General features: G+C 36.5%; 2 protein-coding genes across 2 annotated transcripts; one reads left to right on the top strand and one right to left on the bottom strand.

Moving 5' to 3' along the window:
• The first annotated feature begins 855 nt into the window (after positions 1–855).
• Positions 856–4,546, top strand: LOC107029657 (RPA-interacting protein A). Its single transcript, XM_015231090.2, has 6 exons — positions 856–975; positions 1,046–1,132; positions 2,382–2,607; positions 2,920–3,005; positions 3,642–3,749; positions 4,125–4,546. Exons 1-6 carry the CDS (start codon positions 868–870, stop codon positions 4,284–4,286), a joined length of 777 nt encoding a protein of 258 aa, XP_015086576.1. The 5' UTR covers positions 856–867; the 3' UTR covers positions 4,287–4,546.
• A 774-nt stretch (positions 4,547–5,320) lies between these two features.
• Positions 5,321–19,641, bottom strand: LOC107031243 (auxilin-related protein 1). The gene is made up of 8 exons (XM_015232535.2): positions 18,934–19,641; positions 13,570–15,220; positions 13,290–13,428; positions 13,095–13,192; positions 12,876–12,941; positions 6,982–7,071; positions 6,333–6,509; positions 5,321–5,904 (listed from the first exon to the last, which is right to left on the bottom strand). The coding sequence occupies exons 1-8, from the start codon at positions 19,443–19,445 to the stop codon at positions 5,866–5,868; spliced, it is 2,772 nt and encodes a 923-aa protein (XP_015088021.1). The 5' UTR covers positions 19,446–19,641; the 3' UTR covers positions 5,321–5,865.
• Positions 19,642–19,850: the final 209 nt, after the last annotated feature.

Genomic DNA, 19,850 nt, shown 5'->3' on the forward strand with positions numbered 1-19,850 from the left:
AACTTGTTCCTTACATCCTAAGCTTCGCAAACATTATATACACACAACTGGTACACACTATAGCAATTCATAATTGAGCTTAACTCGAAAGATCTGTCATATGGCCCCAATTTGATGAAATATCCATAGAACTTCGTAAAAACAATAATAAAAACGTCCGAGATGATTACCTTAGCAAACCAAGTGTAAATCTTGAAGAAACAACAATAACTATCATTTTATATTTTCAAAAACTAGTTTCAAACGCAACTAATGGAAGGGAAAAACAATTGCCACGTGTAAAGATCATGTTTCTAGGCACAGGGGCACCCTTTAATGGTAGAAATTGATAAAAACTAACCTTCATCATGCAATAACTTCATTAGAACCTTCCTTCAGCTTTCTTTTCTGGTTAGGAAGTGAAAAGAAATGTTTTATGGGTTAAAACGTCGAGTAAGCCGACATACTATATTTTTTACCCAACCCGATTCGCGACCTGAATTCTGAACAAAAATTTTTAAACAATGATTCGTAATGATACCAATATGGTATATATATACTAACTTAGTATCAGTTAAGCAAAAATATTAGCTTTACAGATAACAATACAATATATGATACTGATTTGATATCAGTTAAACGAAATGTGGGTATGGATTGTAATTTTTTTCTTTTAAAAAAGGGTATTTCTTAAATTATTTTGAATTTTATGATCCATTTATATAGTTTTTCTAAAATATAAGTAAAAAAAAAAAAAAGAAGCATACATTGAGGATGCAAAATGCAAATTAGTCTAAATTAGCACTAAAGGCCAATTTTATTTATTTATTTATATATATAAAAAAGCAACAATTAATTATGCAGAAATATATATAGTATTGTGATTTCATGAATAGCAATCTAAAAATGTCAGGAAACGAAGAAGAGAGAGTCCAAATTCGGGCTTCTCTTAAAGCTCAGAGTTGCTTCAATAATTATCCGAAATGGAAAGAAAAGGTAAAAATTTAGTGTTGTTTAGTTGTACAAATTTTGCCAATGTTTGATTTAAGTGTTTGTTTGTTTGTAGCTGAGAGAAAATTGTTACACAAGGGTCAGAGAAGATCGAAGCCGCCTTCTTTGGAAATTAAGGTTCGCCAACAATCAGCCACATCAGGTGATTTCACTACCATGACATGATATAATTGCATTGTGTATTCTCTCCAAAGACCTTATTGGTGATAGATATCAACTAGTTAAGATGGAAGGCTTATTCATTTAGTAGGAGTAGTTTTAGTTTCTTTAGAGATTTGTATCTCACTAGGATATGTAGAGAACCTCTAATGTTAGGAAAATATTATATTTTTTATAGAGATAGAGTGAAATCTAAACCACTTAGCTTGGATTGAGAAAAAGATGGCTTTTCCTCGATGAAATGAAAATTAGATTCACGTAACAAGAGAAAGATTTCCCATTCCTTAGCCGGAAAGATATGTGGCCATGAAAGAGGGATTAAGTGGAACAAAATTGACTGGGTAGTAGAGTGCTGGGAATAGTTGTTGTGTAGCGCTTGCATATCTATGGAATATCTCATGCAACTGCTCAACATTCTTTTTGTTATATCATCCCTCTTTTTTCCCTTTGTTATATGCTAGCACCTATCTTCTTGATCAAGGCCTCTTGTAAAGTATTTACTATTTACTATCAAACAATAGAGTGAAGAGGAGGAAGACCCAGCTAAGTGGAATGTGATGGCTGATCCATGTGTAGCAAAATGTGTTTCGTGTCAATAAAACTTTGCGTACAAAGTGGTTATGTTGGTTTGACCCGTTGAATGACCATCAATATGAGAACTGCTGCAACCTTGTTAATTTTCGTCCCTGAGTTATTGTCTGGAAAAAATAATCGGAACAGCACTTGAGTTTGTTGTATGTCACTCAACAACAAATAATCTGTAAGTTCTTTCAAGGTGATTTTCCTTCGTACTGATAAGTGTAGGCTTACTTGGAGGACAACATTCTTTTTGTAAACTGAAAATTTTCTCTTCTCTAGTATGTCTTTTGGTGTCTAGGCGTATCAGAAGACCTTAGCTGAGACAGATATTTTTCAAGTGACATGTATCTTCACGGTTTCATTGCATCTGAAATTTATTTTATCCCTACATTTTCTGCTCTTTTTTTATGTATATCCAATGGAACCCTATGACTGGACTCCTATTTGTCACATGTTTGTCATTATTAATCAGCTTTTCCCTTAAAAATGGAAGTTCCCTTTTAAAATCTGTACTCGTTCAAAGGCTTGGTGTGTTGTCGGTTCTGAATGTGGTAATCAGTTTGCCTCCCAAGTCCCAACTTATCCCACTTTGTGTCTCCAAGAAAAGGTAATTAGTTTGTTCCTTGAATTTATATTAGACTATGTTGTTGCAGGATCTCGTCAAGTCATCTCTAGAGGACATAGTTTCTGACGAAATACAGAAATTTAAGCACTCATATCAGAGTGAGACTTCTGATAATTCTAAATTCTCCCTCGCACTGGATGATTCTATATGGGAATATGATGGCCTTCATGAAACTTATCAAGGTGATTGTGAGGAAATGCTGCTCGAAATGCAGAGGATTTTCTATGAAGATCTCAGGATGGAAGAAACAAAAGGTGAACGTCTTTTCCATATCATCTGGAGTTTGGTGCTCCACCTTGTTGATGGATTTTAGAGACCTCAGTTTTCTGAATAGACATAGCCTACTGTATATGAACTCAGGGAAAATGGATTCTTTATTGAGGAGCTTAAAGACTCATTTTTCCAAAGTTAGAAGGTGACAGAAAGTCGTGAATGATATTATACCAAACAGAACTAGTTATTCTTTTTTGGTTTTATCTTTTCCCGTGAAGGAGGAAGGGGGTTATTTCAGGAACTACATTTCAATTAACCTTCCTTCTGAGTTAAATTGTTATGGCTTCTCGCAGAGCAAGTTTCAAATGAAACTTGGGAGGATGAAGAAGATGAGTATTTGGCTCGTGCAGTCTACGAGCACATGAACCTCAATGAGAAGGTATGTGGTCCACAATTAAAGCCAAAATAGAAAAGCAACCTTTCAAATTATCAGTTCAGATTAGTCAAAAAGTTAAAGATGTGCATCTTCGATGTTAATTTTTTTTGTTAGAAAACCCTTTTTAGTCCCTATTTCACTAAGCAAGGAGTTGAAATTTTTTTCTTATTTGTTTCATGAGAATGTGAGTCATAGCATGGCATTGGTAGTCTAAATTTTCTATCAACTTCTAATTTGATACTTTTTACACCACCGTATACTTCCCCTATAAAAAATAACATTTCAATGACATTATATCTAATGTGATACTACCTCGATAACAGAATGTTTGGTCATATAATGACACTAGAGCAAATGAGATGGCTAATTGATTATGCTGTAGTGAATATATTAGGCAGGATTAGTTGGAAGATGGCTAATGAAAGAAAGTTGGTACTGTTTCATGTGTTTACATTTGTGCGTGAATCCTTTGTTGATGATACATATTCACTGATTCATTCAAGTTTTGCCTTTTGGCATTGTTGTTATATGTTTCAGTTGCAGATTCATACATTCAGTACAAATTCACACGGTCTATCAGTTGCCAGACACTTCTGATAATAGGTGATTTTTTTTTTAATAACTTGATGTTTCCAATAGGCTGGCAAGGAGGTTTGGTGTCCCATCTGCAAGCAAGGAGAGTTGAAAGAGGACTGTCATCATATCTATTGCTCTCCTTGTGGACTCAGGCTCAACAGAGATGATGAGGTTAGTGTTTTTTAATTTCCATGTCTTGCGTATTTTTCAGAGTTTCTAAACTTTTTTGTTATATTTCTAAACACCTGCTTCCTGATTTGAGTTAATTAGACGCCTTTTTATTTCTTACTTTCTTAGGTTTGAGTTGAAAAATATTTTCCCACCACACAGCCTTGCAGTTTTTTTGTTTTTATCTGCAAACCAGATTCTGAGCTGTCGCTGTAATCTATTATTGTGAAGTATTGTATGACATTTTGGATATTGGTGCACCATTGAGAACTAGTAAGATAACATTTGAGTTTTATGTGTGTATTTGTCTGCACTCAGGTTTAATTGGTAATTTCTGGAACATATTACAAATCTGATTAACAGAGTCGGTTTTTCCAGGTCAATCTTGAGGTGTTACGAAATAGGTTGGATGAAGCTCATTCAGACCATCTCGATCAAGGATGCAGGTTAAAACCAAAATTCTGCGTTGAAACTAGATTTGATCTGACTGCTCTGTACATAACCTGTCAGGGGTGCAGCATGTTTGAGGTTGTAATGTAGCCATTTTTTCACTTCCTTTTTTGGTGTGCTTCCCTTGATTGTAATGTGGAGTTATAGGTGATACGTTTGCTAAAGTTGATCAACCAAGTGGTGGGAACACTATTTATCTCGGTTTTGTGGTTAATCCAACTGATTCTATACAATCCTATGTTCCCTCTTCTCTTATCACACTAGTTCCATTTTCTAACTCTAGATCAAAGGACAAAAGTCTTTTCATGGCACCACGAATAATATTATTATATTTTCTTCTTCAGCCTTCATTATATGATATTCAACTGCTTTTCTTCAAGCAAGGTTTTGATGAAATTTATACTCAAAATGTAAGGGATATTGCAACCACTAAACTTCAAGGTGTGTCACCTTGGAACTTGCTAGTTTGGTGCATCAAATGCAAATATACATAATTATAATGATGTGATTTTTCATGTTATATGTCACTCTCTATAATAGTATTCTACCTACAACAACGGCATTCATTTTAGTAGTACATTCTTTATATTACTCTAATATTTTGTAAAAATCTCTATTATTTTGTTAAAATGGTTGACAAATAAATTACTTTTTATTGAAGGTTTAGACAAAAATATTTATCAATTCAAACCATAGAATGCCACTAAGAGATTATAATTTATAAGACGACCTACAATTATAAAATCCTTACATCAACCTTGATATATTTACGCTTTTGATTAATTTTAAATGCTTGTAAAATGGGTGGTGCATGATCAACCACTGGAGCCTGTTGTAAGCAATCTTACCTTGTATAAAGATTCCTTTCATTTCTTGTTCTTTGTGGCATCAAACAATTAGTCATCAATTTATTTGTAATGTCTTAGTCTCTTCCTTTTGATTAATAAAAAAGTGTGATTTTAAATTTAAAAAGTACTTTGTTTTCATTTATAACATAAAGTACCAAAAAATAATTTTGTTAATAAAAAATAAGATCTAAATGCCAAATGTCACTGAAGACATGAAACCTTGAGACAAACACTTCACTATAGAAAGGTTTGGCTGCACATACTAAAGACATTATATGAAGTTGGAAACAAAACACACGAGCTTTAATTTGAGCACCCGCAAAACACTATCTTGACAACACTGTATCTAGAAATCAAGTGATATCTTTTTTCCTCGCGGAGACAAAATTTTCACATAAATGAATGGGATATTACATAGGATTTTACATCTTGTATTACAATGCCTCTTTCCATGTTGCATACGGCTAACAACACTGACATCTCTTCCAGGCTCCAACACAAATAACTGCAGACCAAAAAGAATATTGAAGACAAATGATCACATGCAGAGGGTGACCACATGCACGCACTATAGAAGCACAACACGAATGGAAATAATGCTACTCTACACCAACACGTTATCCACAAGCCACAAGTCTCTGGCATTGACATAAATTTACACAACACACTGAAACTTCACTTCTTCATCACTGCTATAGAAATCAATCAAACGCCTCATGCTGGGGAATGCCAGATATCAGAGTCATAGATAGCAAGGACGAGCTTACTTTAGGAAAATATACCACCTCTGAAAATCACAAAAGGGACCTAAAACTGAGTCTCTAGAAGAGTTCTTCAGAATTGAATTTGTTCCACGCTTCCTGAAAAATATATAACTTGAGAATGAGCTAAAACACAGTTTTGCAGTCAAAAATAACATAGGCAGAAAAAGATATTATGATGATAATTTTTGCAAAGGTAAAGACAATAACTCAAGATATGCAATTCAGGTAAGATGATGCACAAACCCTGGCCACTTAAAAATCAACAGATTGGAGAAAGAAGTGAGTAGTCAAAATATATGGATAGTTACAACCCCCCAAATTTGGATTCTCAATAGGTTCACCCAGCCTACACTGACAATAGAACAATAGAGTCCTCATGCCTTAGAAAGGAGTAGCTCTCTACCCGCTGCTTTACAATAATGTTAATCATGACAGTTGCTGGGAACCTAATGCATGCCTTACCCAAGGAAAACAAAAAGAGCAATTTATGACAGATTTAAAATGCATTGATCACAGTTCAATACCTTCAGTAGGTCAAAAACCTTCTCGGCAATATACTTTTGTTGAAGGTTGGCACCTTTTTGCTGCACCTTATCAGGATGAATACAAAGGGTTGCTTTTCTATATACTTTTTTGACAGAGGCACCCATAATCAAATCGGTCAAGGACACAGGCTGCCAGCCACATTCAGGCCAAAGCACCTAATGAAAAATAAAATAAGAGAAATTCACATCATAAGGAAAAATAAAAGTTGAAGCTACTTTGAGCAACATTTCATTATTATTAGGAAGAGCAGAAAGTTCAGATATTTGAGGAAGTAGAAGATAGTCAGCTAGTAGATCATAACCTAATCAATACTAGATCAAAAAAATTATGATCCGTGACTTTGAAATTGCAGTCTCTTTTGCTTGAGAATTTCCATTTTAGAAAGTAGAAGATCCATTTCCTTTTTACTCATGGTGTTTAAAGTGGGAGGACAGAGGGTAACTATCTCCAAGAAAATAGTAACCAAACAGAAAAAAGACAGAGTGAGCTGTTTGTGAGCTTTAACTTTGGCTCCTAGGATTCTCTTTTAGAAGAAACACCAGTGTTCCTTCAGGTGGCAGAGGGTTTATTGGGAATGGATTACTTTGAACAAAATATTCACAGAATTTGTTTGGAAACTGAACGCACATATTGCAAAGTCGATAGAAGTGCACGCAGATTTCCCTCTTTTCCAGCAGCCCATCGCTTGATCTCAAAATCTAATGTTTCGGAAATTCTCTGCAACAATTAGTAAATCAATGAGATTAAGGAATGAACAGAAAAGTCAAAGAGCAAAGGATGATGATACAAATATAACTTAAAAAGGAAAGAAGAGAAAGCAAGCTCATCCATAGCAACGCTAGTTCAACCATGAAACCAGCAAAACTTGGCTCATGTCAGTTCACTAAAAATGTCACATGTTTAAAAGCAACGAATCACAGAGCATAACAAGTTTCCTTGCACTAATTATCGTTGTACCCAATATATAAGTATCGCTACTTAGGTTTTGCATATTAACACAATCAATCAACTACACCTCACTCCAAATTAGTTGACTTAACTGTATGATTTATTTGTGTTGATTCTTGCTCTATTTGTCTTTTTCATCTTAAACTAAAAATATTATAAGGCAATGCATGAGTGTGCTTCATGCAGCAACAAAATTCTCCAGCTAGTCAGTTGCTGATTATAATGCCTGTATTACTAGGATTTTCAGTAATACTGTAATAGAGTCAACTTTTGGTTATGAATAGTAGCTAAGCTGTTTAGTCACCTTACATGTACGTATATTCTATAAAGACTTTGAAGCTGGTGTCTTACGCATGACATTAGCAAGGTAAACCACTTTGATTCTCAACTCGTGGGAAAACAGAACAAGAAAGGTTGTACGTACCCTATGCCCAAAAGAATATTAAAAAAGAGCCTATTTAAGAAGCTTTGTAGGAGAGGCTAAGGAAACAGACCCATCAAAAAGCAAAAAAGATGTATAACCCTAGAACAAGTTCTCAGGAATTCTCTAAAACTAAAAATCACCCTGTATCTCAGACTAATCCTTACGCGAATGTCCAATCTTTAACCAGAGGAAAAAGACTCTTAACAAACGACATACTCCTATTGTAAGCATAGAAACCATCCAAATGTTGGTATCACCTTCACAAATTATTTGCTTCCATTACATCTGTTCTTAGCTAGTCTTCGTTGGTTAGAGAGATTACAAGTCCATACACCATGTGATTTTAGTTTTATCTCATCATCATATTTATCTTTCCATATTCAATCATTATTTAGTCACATAGAAACATGACAAATCATTTCTCGCAAACTTCTATCTTTTATCCTTTTGTGTGCTACCTGCACTATCTATCAAATGCTTTTTCGTTCTTGTCCAATTCTATATCCATATAGACGTTTGATTTCCACTGCATTTATTTTGTGGACAGTGTTGGTAAAGGCTCGTTTAAACACTCAAAGCTTATTTTGTTTCGCCTAAGCGGTTAGGTATATGTCAAGGTGCTAAGGCATGTTCACCTTTATCAGTTTATTAATGGGTTGTCTTTAAGAGAACTGCAACATATATATAGCTTCATTATAGTTTTTTTATCCTCGTGTAAGCAATTATTATTTGTGTTTACAATTACATTCTCTTGCATTACATTTCTATTTATCATTTTTTCCTCTCAAGTCCATGCTTCATTTGGCTTTGCGTTTAAAACTCAAACAAACTTTGGCCTTTCTTCACACTTTACAAATTTGACTACTATGTTTGCGTGTATGTTGAGCATTAAAGGCCCAACGTTCACTGTCTGGCATTTCTAGTCTCCATATGTTTTTCTGAAACTGGTAATGTTGTATTTCTCAGCATTAAGGTATGTTGGAGACCTCCAAAAATATCTCCATGTTGTATTCCTCAGCATGAGGTATGTTGGGGACCTCCAAAAATATCTCCATATCATAGATAAAACTATTTAACATTCCTTTTTGATGAAGTAATTTCATTAAATGACATCAAAGTATTATACAACATTCCACCAATGCAATCATTTTATTTCAATTCAATGTGATGCTTCTTCAACTATTAAGTCATTCTCTTGCAACTCCTCAAGCCTAGAAGTGTTTATTAGTTACTATAATCATATACTGAAATATTGAAACTTACGTGCAACTTATGCAAAGTTTGAGGCAGTTTCGATGAAATGGTTAAATTGGAAACAGAGGGATGCAAAAACATCTGCCTTGTTAATATCAAGAATGAACTACAGACATAATGTCATAAACTAGTCATTAGAAAATAACTCTAATACAGTTCTTGATAAGCACAAAATTTTAAAAGAAAAAGGAACTCGAGAAAAATACAAAAAATGGCCTCTTGTGTTTGAGGGTAAGTTCAAAATGGTCATTATATATACTCACTGAGCAGTTTTGTACTCAAGTAAAAGTGAGTACTTTTGGTCATCATCAAATATTTAACCAACTCCACATTTGAGGTGTAGTTTTCGTCTTCCTTTTTTTTTTTCTATTTCCGGAGCATGGTGCAACTTTTGAGATGCAGTTTCGGCTACTTTACATCTATTTTTGGTATGATGCAAATTTTTGTGTTCTTGTTTCTTGGATTTTACAGGACTTTCCCGATTTTTTTTTTGACAAAGGTAACAAATTTTTGTATAAATCTTCAGCACTAAGGCTGGTGTCCCAAAAATTTACATCACAGAGCTACTTACAACTGAGTAGGCTCAGCAACCCCAAAAAAAAGAAAATCTATCTCTAGGTCCTATCTCATCTTACAAGAATCCTAAGATGTCTACAATTGCTACAGGATCATCTATATATTCCGAACTACACCAATAGCAAAAAGTGATAATGCAGTTCGTTTTAATCCTATGCAGAGAACTGCTAACACTTTCAAAACATCTCGAATTTCTCTCCTTCCAAATGGTCCACAGTATCACTGCTGGGACAATTTTCCATCTGTTTTTGTCCATGCTACCACTCCCCTCATAGTTCCAGCTTACTAGAGCCTGACCTTTTAGGCATAGTCCACCTTATGCCTCTGAAATTAGTAAACAAGTTCCATAGTTGGCTAACCACTTTACAGTGTAAAAAAGATGGTTGATTGTCTCTGCCTTTTGCTCACAAAAAAAACATCTTGGACACATTTGTATGCCCTTCTTCATGAGGTTTTCTTGTGTTAGAGTAGCCTCTTTCACTACCAGCCAAGTGAATACTGTCACTTTGTAGGGAATTTTTACTTTCCATATAAGCTTCCAGGGCAAGAAACTAATTTGAGACCCCGTCTGAATCAAACTCTTATAAGCAGAGCTAACTGTGAATAAACAGTTGTTATGGCACTTCCACCTGAGAGTATCATCTCCTTCCTTTGGTCTTGTATACTGATCTAAGGTGCCATAAAATTCAGCCAGTCTTTCCACATCCCAATCTTGCATCAGTCTTCTCTATGTCGGGTTCCATCCTTGAGGAGTCCATACTTCTTGTAGAGTAGACATTTGTTGCTGATTTAGAAGGTACATATCTGGGAAAAGTTGCTTGAGACTGCCTTTCCTAACCAATCATCATCCCAAAACTTGATCTTCCTTCCACTCTTTACGTTGAAGCTTGTTCTTTTAAAAAAACATACCCCAAGTTTCTGATTGACCTCCACAAACTGATCCCATAAGCAGAGAAAACCTCTTTGGGCTTCCAGAAATCTTCCTTCTCATATTTTGCTTGGATCACCCTCACCCACAATGTCTGCTCTTCTTTAGGGAATCTCCACAGCCATTTCATAAGCAAGCTTTTGTTATGTTTTCTCAAATTTCTGATGCCTAAACCGCCCTACTTTTTTGATAGGATTACAGTCTTCCATTCAACTAAATGAAAACCTTCGTACTCCTTTTCTCCATTCCACAAAAAATTCCTCCTTATGGCATCAATTCTTTCCTCTACTTTGGCTGGAATAGATCTAAGACTGAATTGATCAAAACTAATCTCCCTCCTCTTGACAAGTATTTTGCTTTCCATCTAGACATTCTCTTCTCACATCTCTCCACCACTCCATTCCAAATCTCTTTGACTTTGCTTTTTGCTCCTAGGGGCATCCCCAAATAGATAGTTGGCAACTGCCCCATCTCTCCTCCCAGGACTTCTATAAGTTGTTGAATTCTATTCACCTCATTGATTGGGAGTTGCTTCAAAAAGGATGAGTATTACCCTCAGAATCTTGAGTTGTTTCTCCTCTGCATCACAAAAGATAAGAGTATCATCTGCATATTGTAAATGTGTGACTTCCACTCTTGCATTCCCATCCTTTGCAACACTGAAACCCCTTATCCAACCATTGTTGTGAGCTGTCTTTATCATGATACTTAAACATTCCATCACCAATAAGAACAAAAAAGGTGAGAGGGGATCACTTTGTCTCAATCCTCTGTCCGAAGGGAAAAAACCTTCAGGAGACCCATTTATCAACACTGAAAATTTGACAGTACTTATGCAAAATCTCATCTCATCCACCTGATCCACTTCATTCCAAATCCCATCCTCTGCATGATTCCAAGCAAAAAGTTCCAATTGACATGGTCATATGCTTTTTCTATATCCAGTTTGCACATAATTCGTGGAATCTTGTCATTTATTCTTGAATCTAAACACTCAATAGCAATGAGAATTGCATCCGTGATTTGTCTACCTCTCAGGAAGGCCATCTGTTGTGTATCAACTAGCTTATGCATCACTTTCTTCAATTTTTCTGTGAGAATTTTAGATATTAGCTTGTAGACACTTCCTACCAGACTGATTGGTCTGAAATCTGTCAACTCCTTGGCACCATACTTTTTTGCAATGAGAGCTATGTATGTTGCATTAAAGCTCTTCTCAAAAATCTCATGCGAATGAAAGTTTTGAAAAGTTGCCATCACATCTTCCTTCACAATCTCCCAGCATTTTACAAAAAAACCATAGAGTACCCATCCTGACCGGGTGCTTTGTCAATGACACAAGCTTTAAGTCCAAACATAACTTCTTCCTCTTCAAAAGGTTTTTGCAGTTCTTGTTGTTCTTCTGCATTAATAGGACTTTCCCGATATTTCTGGTTAAATATATTTTGATACAGCAACACACCCAGTGTAATCCCACGAGTGGGGTCTAGGAAGGGTAGGATGTACGCAAACCTTACCTCTACCTTTGCGGGATAGAGAGGTTGTTTCCGACAGACCCTGGACTCAAAATAAATATAACTGATGCTGGAAAGATATTATATAAAAATACAACTTGATAATTGTGGCAAGAATATGAAGAGGTATGATGGAGATCTCATTAAAAGGAAATGACTTGTTAAACGTAGTAACCATCAAGTTGTTTTACAATAAGAAATTATTGAGGGATATACTTGGTAAATATGTCTCTCTGGTAGGAATACTTCTGTCTTTGATAAAATAGCTTTTTGCTTCTACTTTTTTCAAGAACCAAGATTTTTTAGCTTCTTCCCAACCGTAGAGAACTGTCTTTGCTTCTACTTAGCACTTCTACTTGTTGGTCGAACACCTCAAATTTCCAAAAAAAAAGTGTTTTTGGCCTCCAAATCAGTTGGCCGAAAAGGCAATATGTGACAATGTAGTCAGGCTTGCTTGAGAAGTGTTTAAACCTTGATATTAGGTGCACAAAATACTAACCGCTTTGCCTCACTTTGGCAGTATTTGAATAGGCACCAAGACAGTAAGGCCCTTGCCGCATAGCTCATCGGCTCTATCTTGAAGAGACCAACACTAAATAATATATATTTCAGCTATTTGTAACTTCTTCAATTACTTTATTCATATAATTGATGTTTCAGCTTTTAGCAATTATTCTCCAACTACACATATTTCATTTGTGCCTTTCTCCATTAAAGCACACATTTTATTTGTGTTTTGGGCTTAAAGTCCCATCCTTTGTGCATTTACACTTTTCTGCCTTTGATAACACTTCTATGAGAGACAGAGCGAGTATATCGGCTGCAACTGAATTCCTAATTATAGATTTTGCAAGTTATTTATCAAAACAAAACTTACATGTCTTTCTTCCTGATCCCTCTGCACTTGAAGGTCGCGCTGATTCTTCTCAGCCAAAGCTTTAGCCTGAGCACATACATAACAACTATGAAGAAATACATAGAACCTATTGTGCAAACAGCGAAATACTGATATGGTACATGCTGAAATCTGTAATCAGAAAATTGTACTGAATATCCAATGACTAGAAGGAAAGATATAATTTGTCAGGACGCATACCGCACGCTCCTGAGTACGTTGATGGCGCTCTAGTCTTGCTCTTCTTCTTTCTTCAGTTTCCCCTTCAACACCTTGGAACTCTCCAGATGATGCAGAAGCTGGTGAAGTTCAACAGTGCATAGTAAAGCCGCAAGAAACAGCTTAAAACCAAATCAGATGCATAATGTTAGATCATGAAGACACAAAAGAGAGTACCTCCAAAAATAGAAGAAAGATCATCCACGAAACTAGTCGTGGAAGATGCTTTCCTAATGTTGGAGGACGCTACACCAGCTGTTGATTTTGGCCCTTCAGGTCCTGCCTTATTCTGAAACGGCGAGTCAAATATGTTGTCCTAAAATGGAACGAATAAAGTAAAAAGTCAGCAAGAATGAGTGACAAATATATATCATTGCTTATCAAAACAATTAACAAAATAATGAACAGTACTGTTGAAAGAACAATAGGCTATATCTTAATGGTGTTCGCTACTCACACTTGTTCTTGTCTTTGGTGCACTACTGGCTCTACCCATACTAAAAAAGGATTCAAGATCATTATCATTCCTTTGTTGGTTCATTCTTGCAGAAGCAGCTGCCCTTTCTCGAGCCTCTGCAGCTGCCCTTTCTCGAGCTTCTGCAGCTGCCCTTTCTACTGCTGCTCGTTCTGCTCGCCTTCGTGCCTCAGCCTCGGCCATTGCGGCAGAAGCTTTTTCACGTGCTTCTTTTTCCCTTGCATCTGCAGCTGCCTTTTCAGCTCTTTCTTTAGCATCTGCTGCAGCTCTTTCCCGAGCTTCTGCTTGTGCTCTCTGAACTGCAGCCTTTTCAGCCCGTCCTCGAGCTTCAGCTGCAGCCTTCTCCACAGCAGCTCTTTCTGCTTTTAGACGGGTTTCAGCAGCAGCTCTGTCACGTGCCCCAGCTGCTGCTCTTTCACGTGCTTCCCTAGTAGCCCTTTCTACCGCTTGCCGAGCCCTTTCTTTTTCAAGCTCCCTGGATCTCTCCCTTTCTCTCTCAAGCTTCTTTTGTGCTCTTTCTTCCTCTTCCTTCTCCCACTGTCGCCTCTCATTTTCTAGTCTCTCCTTGTTTCCTTGAAACTCTCTTTCCTGCACTTCATTTATTGCTTGTTCATCCCTTTCCAGATGTACAGCTTCCTTACTCTTAGCAGACTTTGCATATTCTCTTTCTCGGACTTCCTTAGCATGTCTAAATTTGGCCTCAGCTCTATCCATAACCTCCTTCATTGCAGCTGCTGATGCAGCAGCTACAGAGTTTCCATTCATCTCTTCTCCAGAAAGAGCATCAGCATTTTCATCAATACTACTCTTAGACCAACCCCTGGCGAAATCCTCAAGTTCATCCAACTGTGAGACTGGAGGGCTTTTAACAGCAGGACGAACCTGCTTAGGACTCTGAGAATACTGGTAGTGATTAGGGGAAGAGGAGTAACCCTCACCCTTCCTTGCATTTGAAGCGGAAAAACTTGCTTCTGACTTTGAACCGCGCCGTGGTATTGGAGGCGGTGGTCGCGATGGAGGTGGAGCACTTGTAGGTTGTGTGAAAAGAGGAATCTCTGATACAGTAAGCCATAAATCTTCAGAAGCCTGTACTTGGTCCTCTGATCTTGGGGATGTATCCACTTGGAAGTTTGTTTCGTGAAGATCATTATCTGCATACAGAGGAGGAGCAGCTTCACCCAAAGATCTCAAAGGATCTTCTGAAGGCATGTTAAAATGGGGAGACTCTTGAAAACTATCCCCAGGCACTTTTTTCTGCGAGTGACTTTCAGAATATCTAAATGGCGGTGTCTCAATATTTTCTCTCGAGGGAGAGTTATGTGCATCACTCCTTCCTGCTCCAGCCTTTGATGGGCTTCTGTCCTTCCCTCCTGTCTTCTTCTCAGGGGAAAATGGATGAACAGGCTTATTAAAATCATCAAACACCCCTCCACTAACTGATGAAGCACCAATTTTCGCCATTCCAGATTTACCAAGCTTACCAATCTCTTCCAGTGGATCTGAAAACTCCCCACCAGAAGAATTTGCTGGCACCGAAGTTGACTCTAGCATGACAAAAGGATCATCCAGCATACTTGAGCTTTTATTTGAATTTTCAGCTGGTTTGGAAGGATAAGTTGAATCTGTAAATGACCTGTGGTAAAAGCACCGCTTTTATCATAACATAATCAAAATGTAATACAACAGAGTTAAAGCAATTTACTTTATGCATAGGAGTACATAGGATTTAATCAAATCAGTAACTCTAATTAGCAAATGATATGCAAATATTAAATTTTCTCTACATGCCAAATACAGTTTATTTATTGTGGTCCAGTTCGGCAACCTCCCTGCACAATCTTGTTTTCATCCTACACATACCACTTACAGTGAACAATTGAATAATCAATTTCAGCCAACTCTGGTAGCATGAAAGAGAAGCATAAACAATGAAAATCTAATTAATTAAATGAAGAAACGTATTTTGAACAAAGACATCCTAACTACTAAATGGATTCATTTGAACCACTAATCGCCGCAGCTGACAGGACTTCAACACCTCTACCACAGAAGTTGCATTTTTGCACTTACCTGTTGGACTTGACTAGAGCTGGCAATTTCAGCCCATTAATCCACATTCTAGTGAAGTGGATCACTTATATTTCAGTTGGGTAAACATGGGCCTCCATCTATTTCTAACTCATACAAATATGGACTAAGCAGTGTTTTGGGAGGCGAGAAGCGGAAAAAAGCAATGAGGGCTTGCTTCACAGAAGCGAGAAGCGTGAAGCGAAGCGCGTACTTTTTTTAAAAAAAAGCGACATTTAGTATAAAAATAAAAAAAATATTAAATAACTAAATAGAGGTAATATAGTCTTACATTAAAAGAAAATAGATAGTAATACTCATAAGTCATAACATATAAAGCAAAAAATCAAAAACATAATTAAATCACAAAGACTCAAACTCCTATTCTTCAACAAGATCCTCAAACTCTTCAAGTGCCATAACCAAGGGTTATAATTGGTCATCATCTTCTTAATCATCAGAAGTGTCAAAAAAAAAAGAGCTGCTAGCATACACATGATCACAAAATAAAAACGAAAAAAAAAGCAAAAGAAATGAAAAAAAACAGAGGAGAGGCAGTCAATAATTGTGAATAGAAACAGAGCAGATCACAGCACAGATGAAGAGAAGAAGAAGAAAAAACTACAGCAGTCGCATCATGAAGAGAAAAGAAACTCACAGAGATGAAGCAAAGGCGAAGATTGTATATTTCAGGAGAAAAGGAACTCACAGAGATGAACTAATAAACATCGGTTAAAACTTACCTGTAGTCGCGGTCGAGGTGTGAAGAGAGACACAGTCTCAGCCGCGGTTGTGAAGAGAGAAGAAGCGAAAGAAGAGTCGTGAAAGAAAAATTAAGTTATATTGTATATTTCAGATTTTTTTTTTTTAAAATAAAAACCTAATTTTTTAAAAAAATAATTGTCGCTTTTTTATAAAAAGCGCGCTTTTGCCTTAGTGTCGCTTCTCGCTTCTTTATCTGAAGTGAGCTCCTTTTTCAGATCGCATTGCCCAGGAGAAAGAAGCGCACCGGTGTCGCCTCGCTTTGAAGCACGCTTTTCACAACACTGGGACTAAGTATCCATATTTTACTAGAAAACCAACCGAAAAATTTCATTCTAATGTTCATATGCTGTTTGCATATACAAGATGATCAAAAACGTTACATAACGAAAGAATTTCCATACTTGTAATTTTTCACAATTCCCCTCTGCAGAAAGATCTATTTGCTCTTTTCCATTTCTGATTTTCTTTGAACTTCTTATAACAAATAAAGAAGAATATTTTTCTTGTAGCCAAACGAAGCAAGCTCTAAATAAAGACAGAATGAAGTCACTTCAACTTATAATATCACCAAGCATATTCCAATCATTCCCTAATTGTCTTATATTGTTAGCCTATCAATAATTCCCGCCAAAGCTATATTTTCATTGATAAGGTTTTTCTAATTACTCCACTTTCTTTATTTGATTAAATACTAATATACTATAAAGAAAGTACTGAAAAGAGTCAACATTTTCGGTCTCTCAAAAGTTGATAAATACTGATTTTAATCCCTATGATACCAGGCGAAACATATTAAAAACTTTCTTGAAGGAATTAAAAAGTTTTAAGGAGTTCATATGTTATTTTCACTTTTATAAGATCCTTAAAACTTTATTCCTTATTGATAAAATTCAAGGAAATAATTTCCAATCCAAACACACAAAATTAAATGGGAAATGAAACACCATAAATTTAACGAAGAACAATTTTATTGTGCCTTACTAACATACAAACTTGAGTTGATCATAGATGCATAAATACAAATATCAAGATCTTCTACTATTTACAAAACTTCAAGAACTACTATTACAAAACTTCAAGAGCATGTATTAATCCACTAAAGAGGGAAAAAGAAACAAAAAAAGTAATGTATTTACTAATTAGTTCCAACATAATCCGTTTTACCAGATAAACAACAAAACTAATAAAGCTTCAAATTAACAACATGAAAACTGCAAAAAAAAAAAGGAACTGGTGCAATTAGTGATTTAGTTCTATCGGAGTAACAACAACATAATACTCAAATATATGAAACATGAAAAAAACAAAAATTCAATTCGTTTTAGCTCAAACATTTTAAATCCACCAAAATCTGCTCATTTGTCACAACAAGAGGTGACAATGTTTCACCCAACCAACATTAGGAAAATCAGGAGCATACCCCAATAAATGGAAATTACTCCATAGATTAGCAAAAAAGTTTATGAAGGTTTCAATTTTCAAAGACTATTAATGTGTGAGAGATTCCAAAATTCCATATGGCCAACCAATTCTTCATATAAAATGCGACAAGGTTACCATGTCAGCCCTCTAAAGCAATATTTACACCCTTAAAGTGGTATGCACGTCCACCAGAGAAAGCAGATGACCTAATTATGTTCTCATCTTGAGCAGTACACAAGTTTTTACCCTTTTGTATGATTGTAGAGAAGAAAAGTATTCGGACTTCAACTCCAAAACCCTCTCCATGCCCTCCAAAACAAAGGGGCAATAAGTAGATAAGATACAAAACCATTTTCAAACTGCCAATCATAATAAGCAGGCAGTATACACACAATCATCATTCCATAATCAATACTCTCTTCTTCTTTTTTTATGACAAGGGAAACCCGCAGTCGCTACCCTTTGATTGCGCACAGGATAAAACCCCTGCTCCTATGCAATAGCTCGCAAACTACATAGGAGAGGTAACCCACACTAGGCAAGCCCGGTGCAACGAGCTCGACCCAGAAGGCAAACCCCTTGCTTTCGCTGGCAAGGGGTTTCGAACTTGAGACCTCCAACATGAAAGCCCCAAGCCCAAACCCTGGGCCAGCCAATACTCAATAGATGAGTCGTAATCAATACTCTCTAATACATGTTTATCTATGCAAATCCTTAGCTGCGTCACTTGAAGTAGGAACACATTGCTAATTTCATCTAATAGCTCTAGTATATCAACAATACATTTAATAACTCTGAGGAGTATACTAAGTTCTACACATTAATGGGCCCATATAGATTTCAAATTCTATGATATCAAGCAAGAAATTCAAATAATCAAATTCTGAACCACTGATCTCCAGCCTAGTAAGATTTTCATAAGAAGTGCTTGCAAATATATTTCATGCAACTGAATGAAATTCTGTTTTTGTTCATGACCAGGCCAGCCACCATGTTGCTCCACTTAAATACAGAACTTAGGTAGAACAGCAAGATCACATTTGTTATTAATTTCTAATTACACCAACTATACAATCTGATATGAGAAAATACCAGCTACTGGTGCCAGTTCCAAAGCCAGCTAGTAAATCATCGAACTCTGTGGAACCAGCACTGCTCTTTGGTTGTGCCACCTTCTCATTCCTCCCCAAATTCCCCAAGAGATCATCAAAATGAGTGTTTTGCTGAGGCGGAGAAGTCATTGTAGCAAAGACATCGTCCTCAAATCTTAGTGTAGATGAAGAAGATAGGGATTTGCTCTTTACTCCCGGTAAGCCGTCAAATATATCGTCGTCGTACACTGGCTTGTCATAGACAGGGAAGGAGGAGGTCTTGATGTTATCATCATTGTTGTTATTGTTCTTGGCGGATACGAAAATAGAATCGTAATTGTAATCGCCAGAGTTATTGGTATTGGTGTATTTAGGAGGGCCACCGAAGATATCGTTGAATAACATAGGATCAGGATCAGAAGAAGAAGTTGATCGGACGTCGGATCTCATTGGTGCGGATTTTCCTGCGTGCCGAAAACCCAAGTCTCGAGCTAACACATCGAGGTCATCCATTGGTTAATATAGATCTGATACTGCCCTTCAAAACAGGCCAATTGCCGCCGGATGGATCTGACTTGGTTAGGGTTCTATCTGTCTTGCTTCTTCTTGCTATGTCTCTTCCTCTTCCTCCACCTCCGGCCCTGTGCTTCCCTTTTTCCCCTCTCTCCTCTCTTTCATTTCTTTCTTTTATTTCACTCATGGAAACACCCTTCATCCTTCCTAAAATTTATACTCTCTCCCAAATCTCTCCCAAATAAAAGACTATTTTTTTACCAAATCTTTTCCTAACTACTGCTTTTTACTTTATCGTTACCTAAAAAAAAATATATGTTAAGTTAGTTGTTTATGTTAACTTTTACTTAATGTCGTGATGAAGATGTCACGACTCAAAATTAAGGACCATGATCGGTGTTTTGG

Source organism: Solanum pennellii, chromosome 9, assembly GCF_001406875.1.
Source record: "Solanum pennellii chromosome 9, SPENNV200".
Classification (NCBI taxonomy): Eukaryota; Viridiplantae; Streptophyta; class Magnoliopsida; order Solanales; family Solanaceae; genus Solanum; species Solanum pennellii.

Coding starts and splice junctions, on each gene's coding strand:
- LOC107029657 (XM_015231090.2), top strand. CDS start 868: ATGAATAGCAATCTAAAAATGTCAGGAAACGAAGAAGAGAGAGTCCAA. Junction 1,133..2,381: donor CCAACAATCAGCCACATCAG/GTGATTTCACTA, acceptor ATGTTGTTGCAG/GATCTCGTCAAGTCATCTCT. Junction 3,006..3,641: donor ACATGAACCTCAATGAGAAG/GTATGTGGTCCA, acceptor TGTTTCCAATAG/GCTGGCAAGGAGGTTTGGTG.
- LOC107031243 (XM_015232535.2), bottom strand. CDS start 19,445: ATGGATGACCTCGATGTGTTAGCTCGAGACTTGGGTTTTCGGCACGCA. Junction 7,072..12,875: donor GGGATCAGGAAGAAAGACAT/GTAAGTTTTGTT, acceptor TAATTGTTGCAG/AGAATTTCCGAAACATTAGA. Junction 6,510..6,981: donor TTCTATCGACTTTGCAATAT/GTGCGTTCAGTT, acceptor ATTTTTCATTAG/GTGCTTTGGCCTGAATGTGG.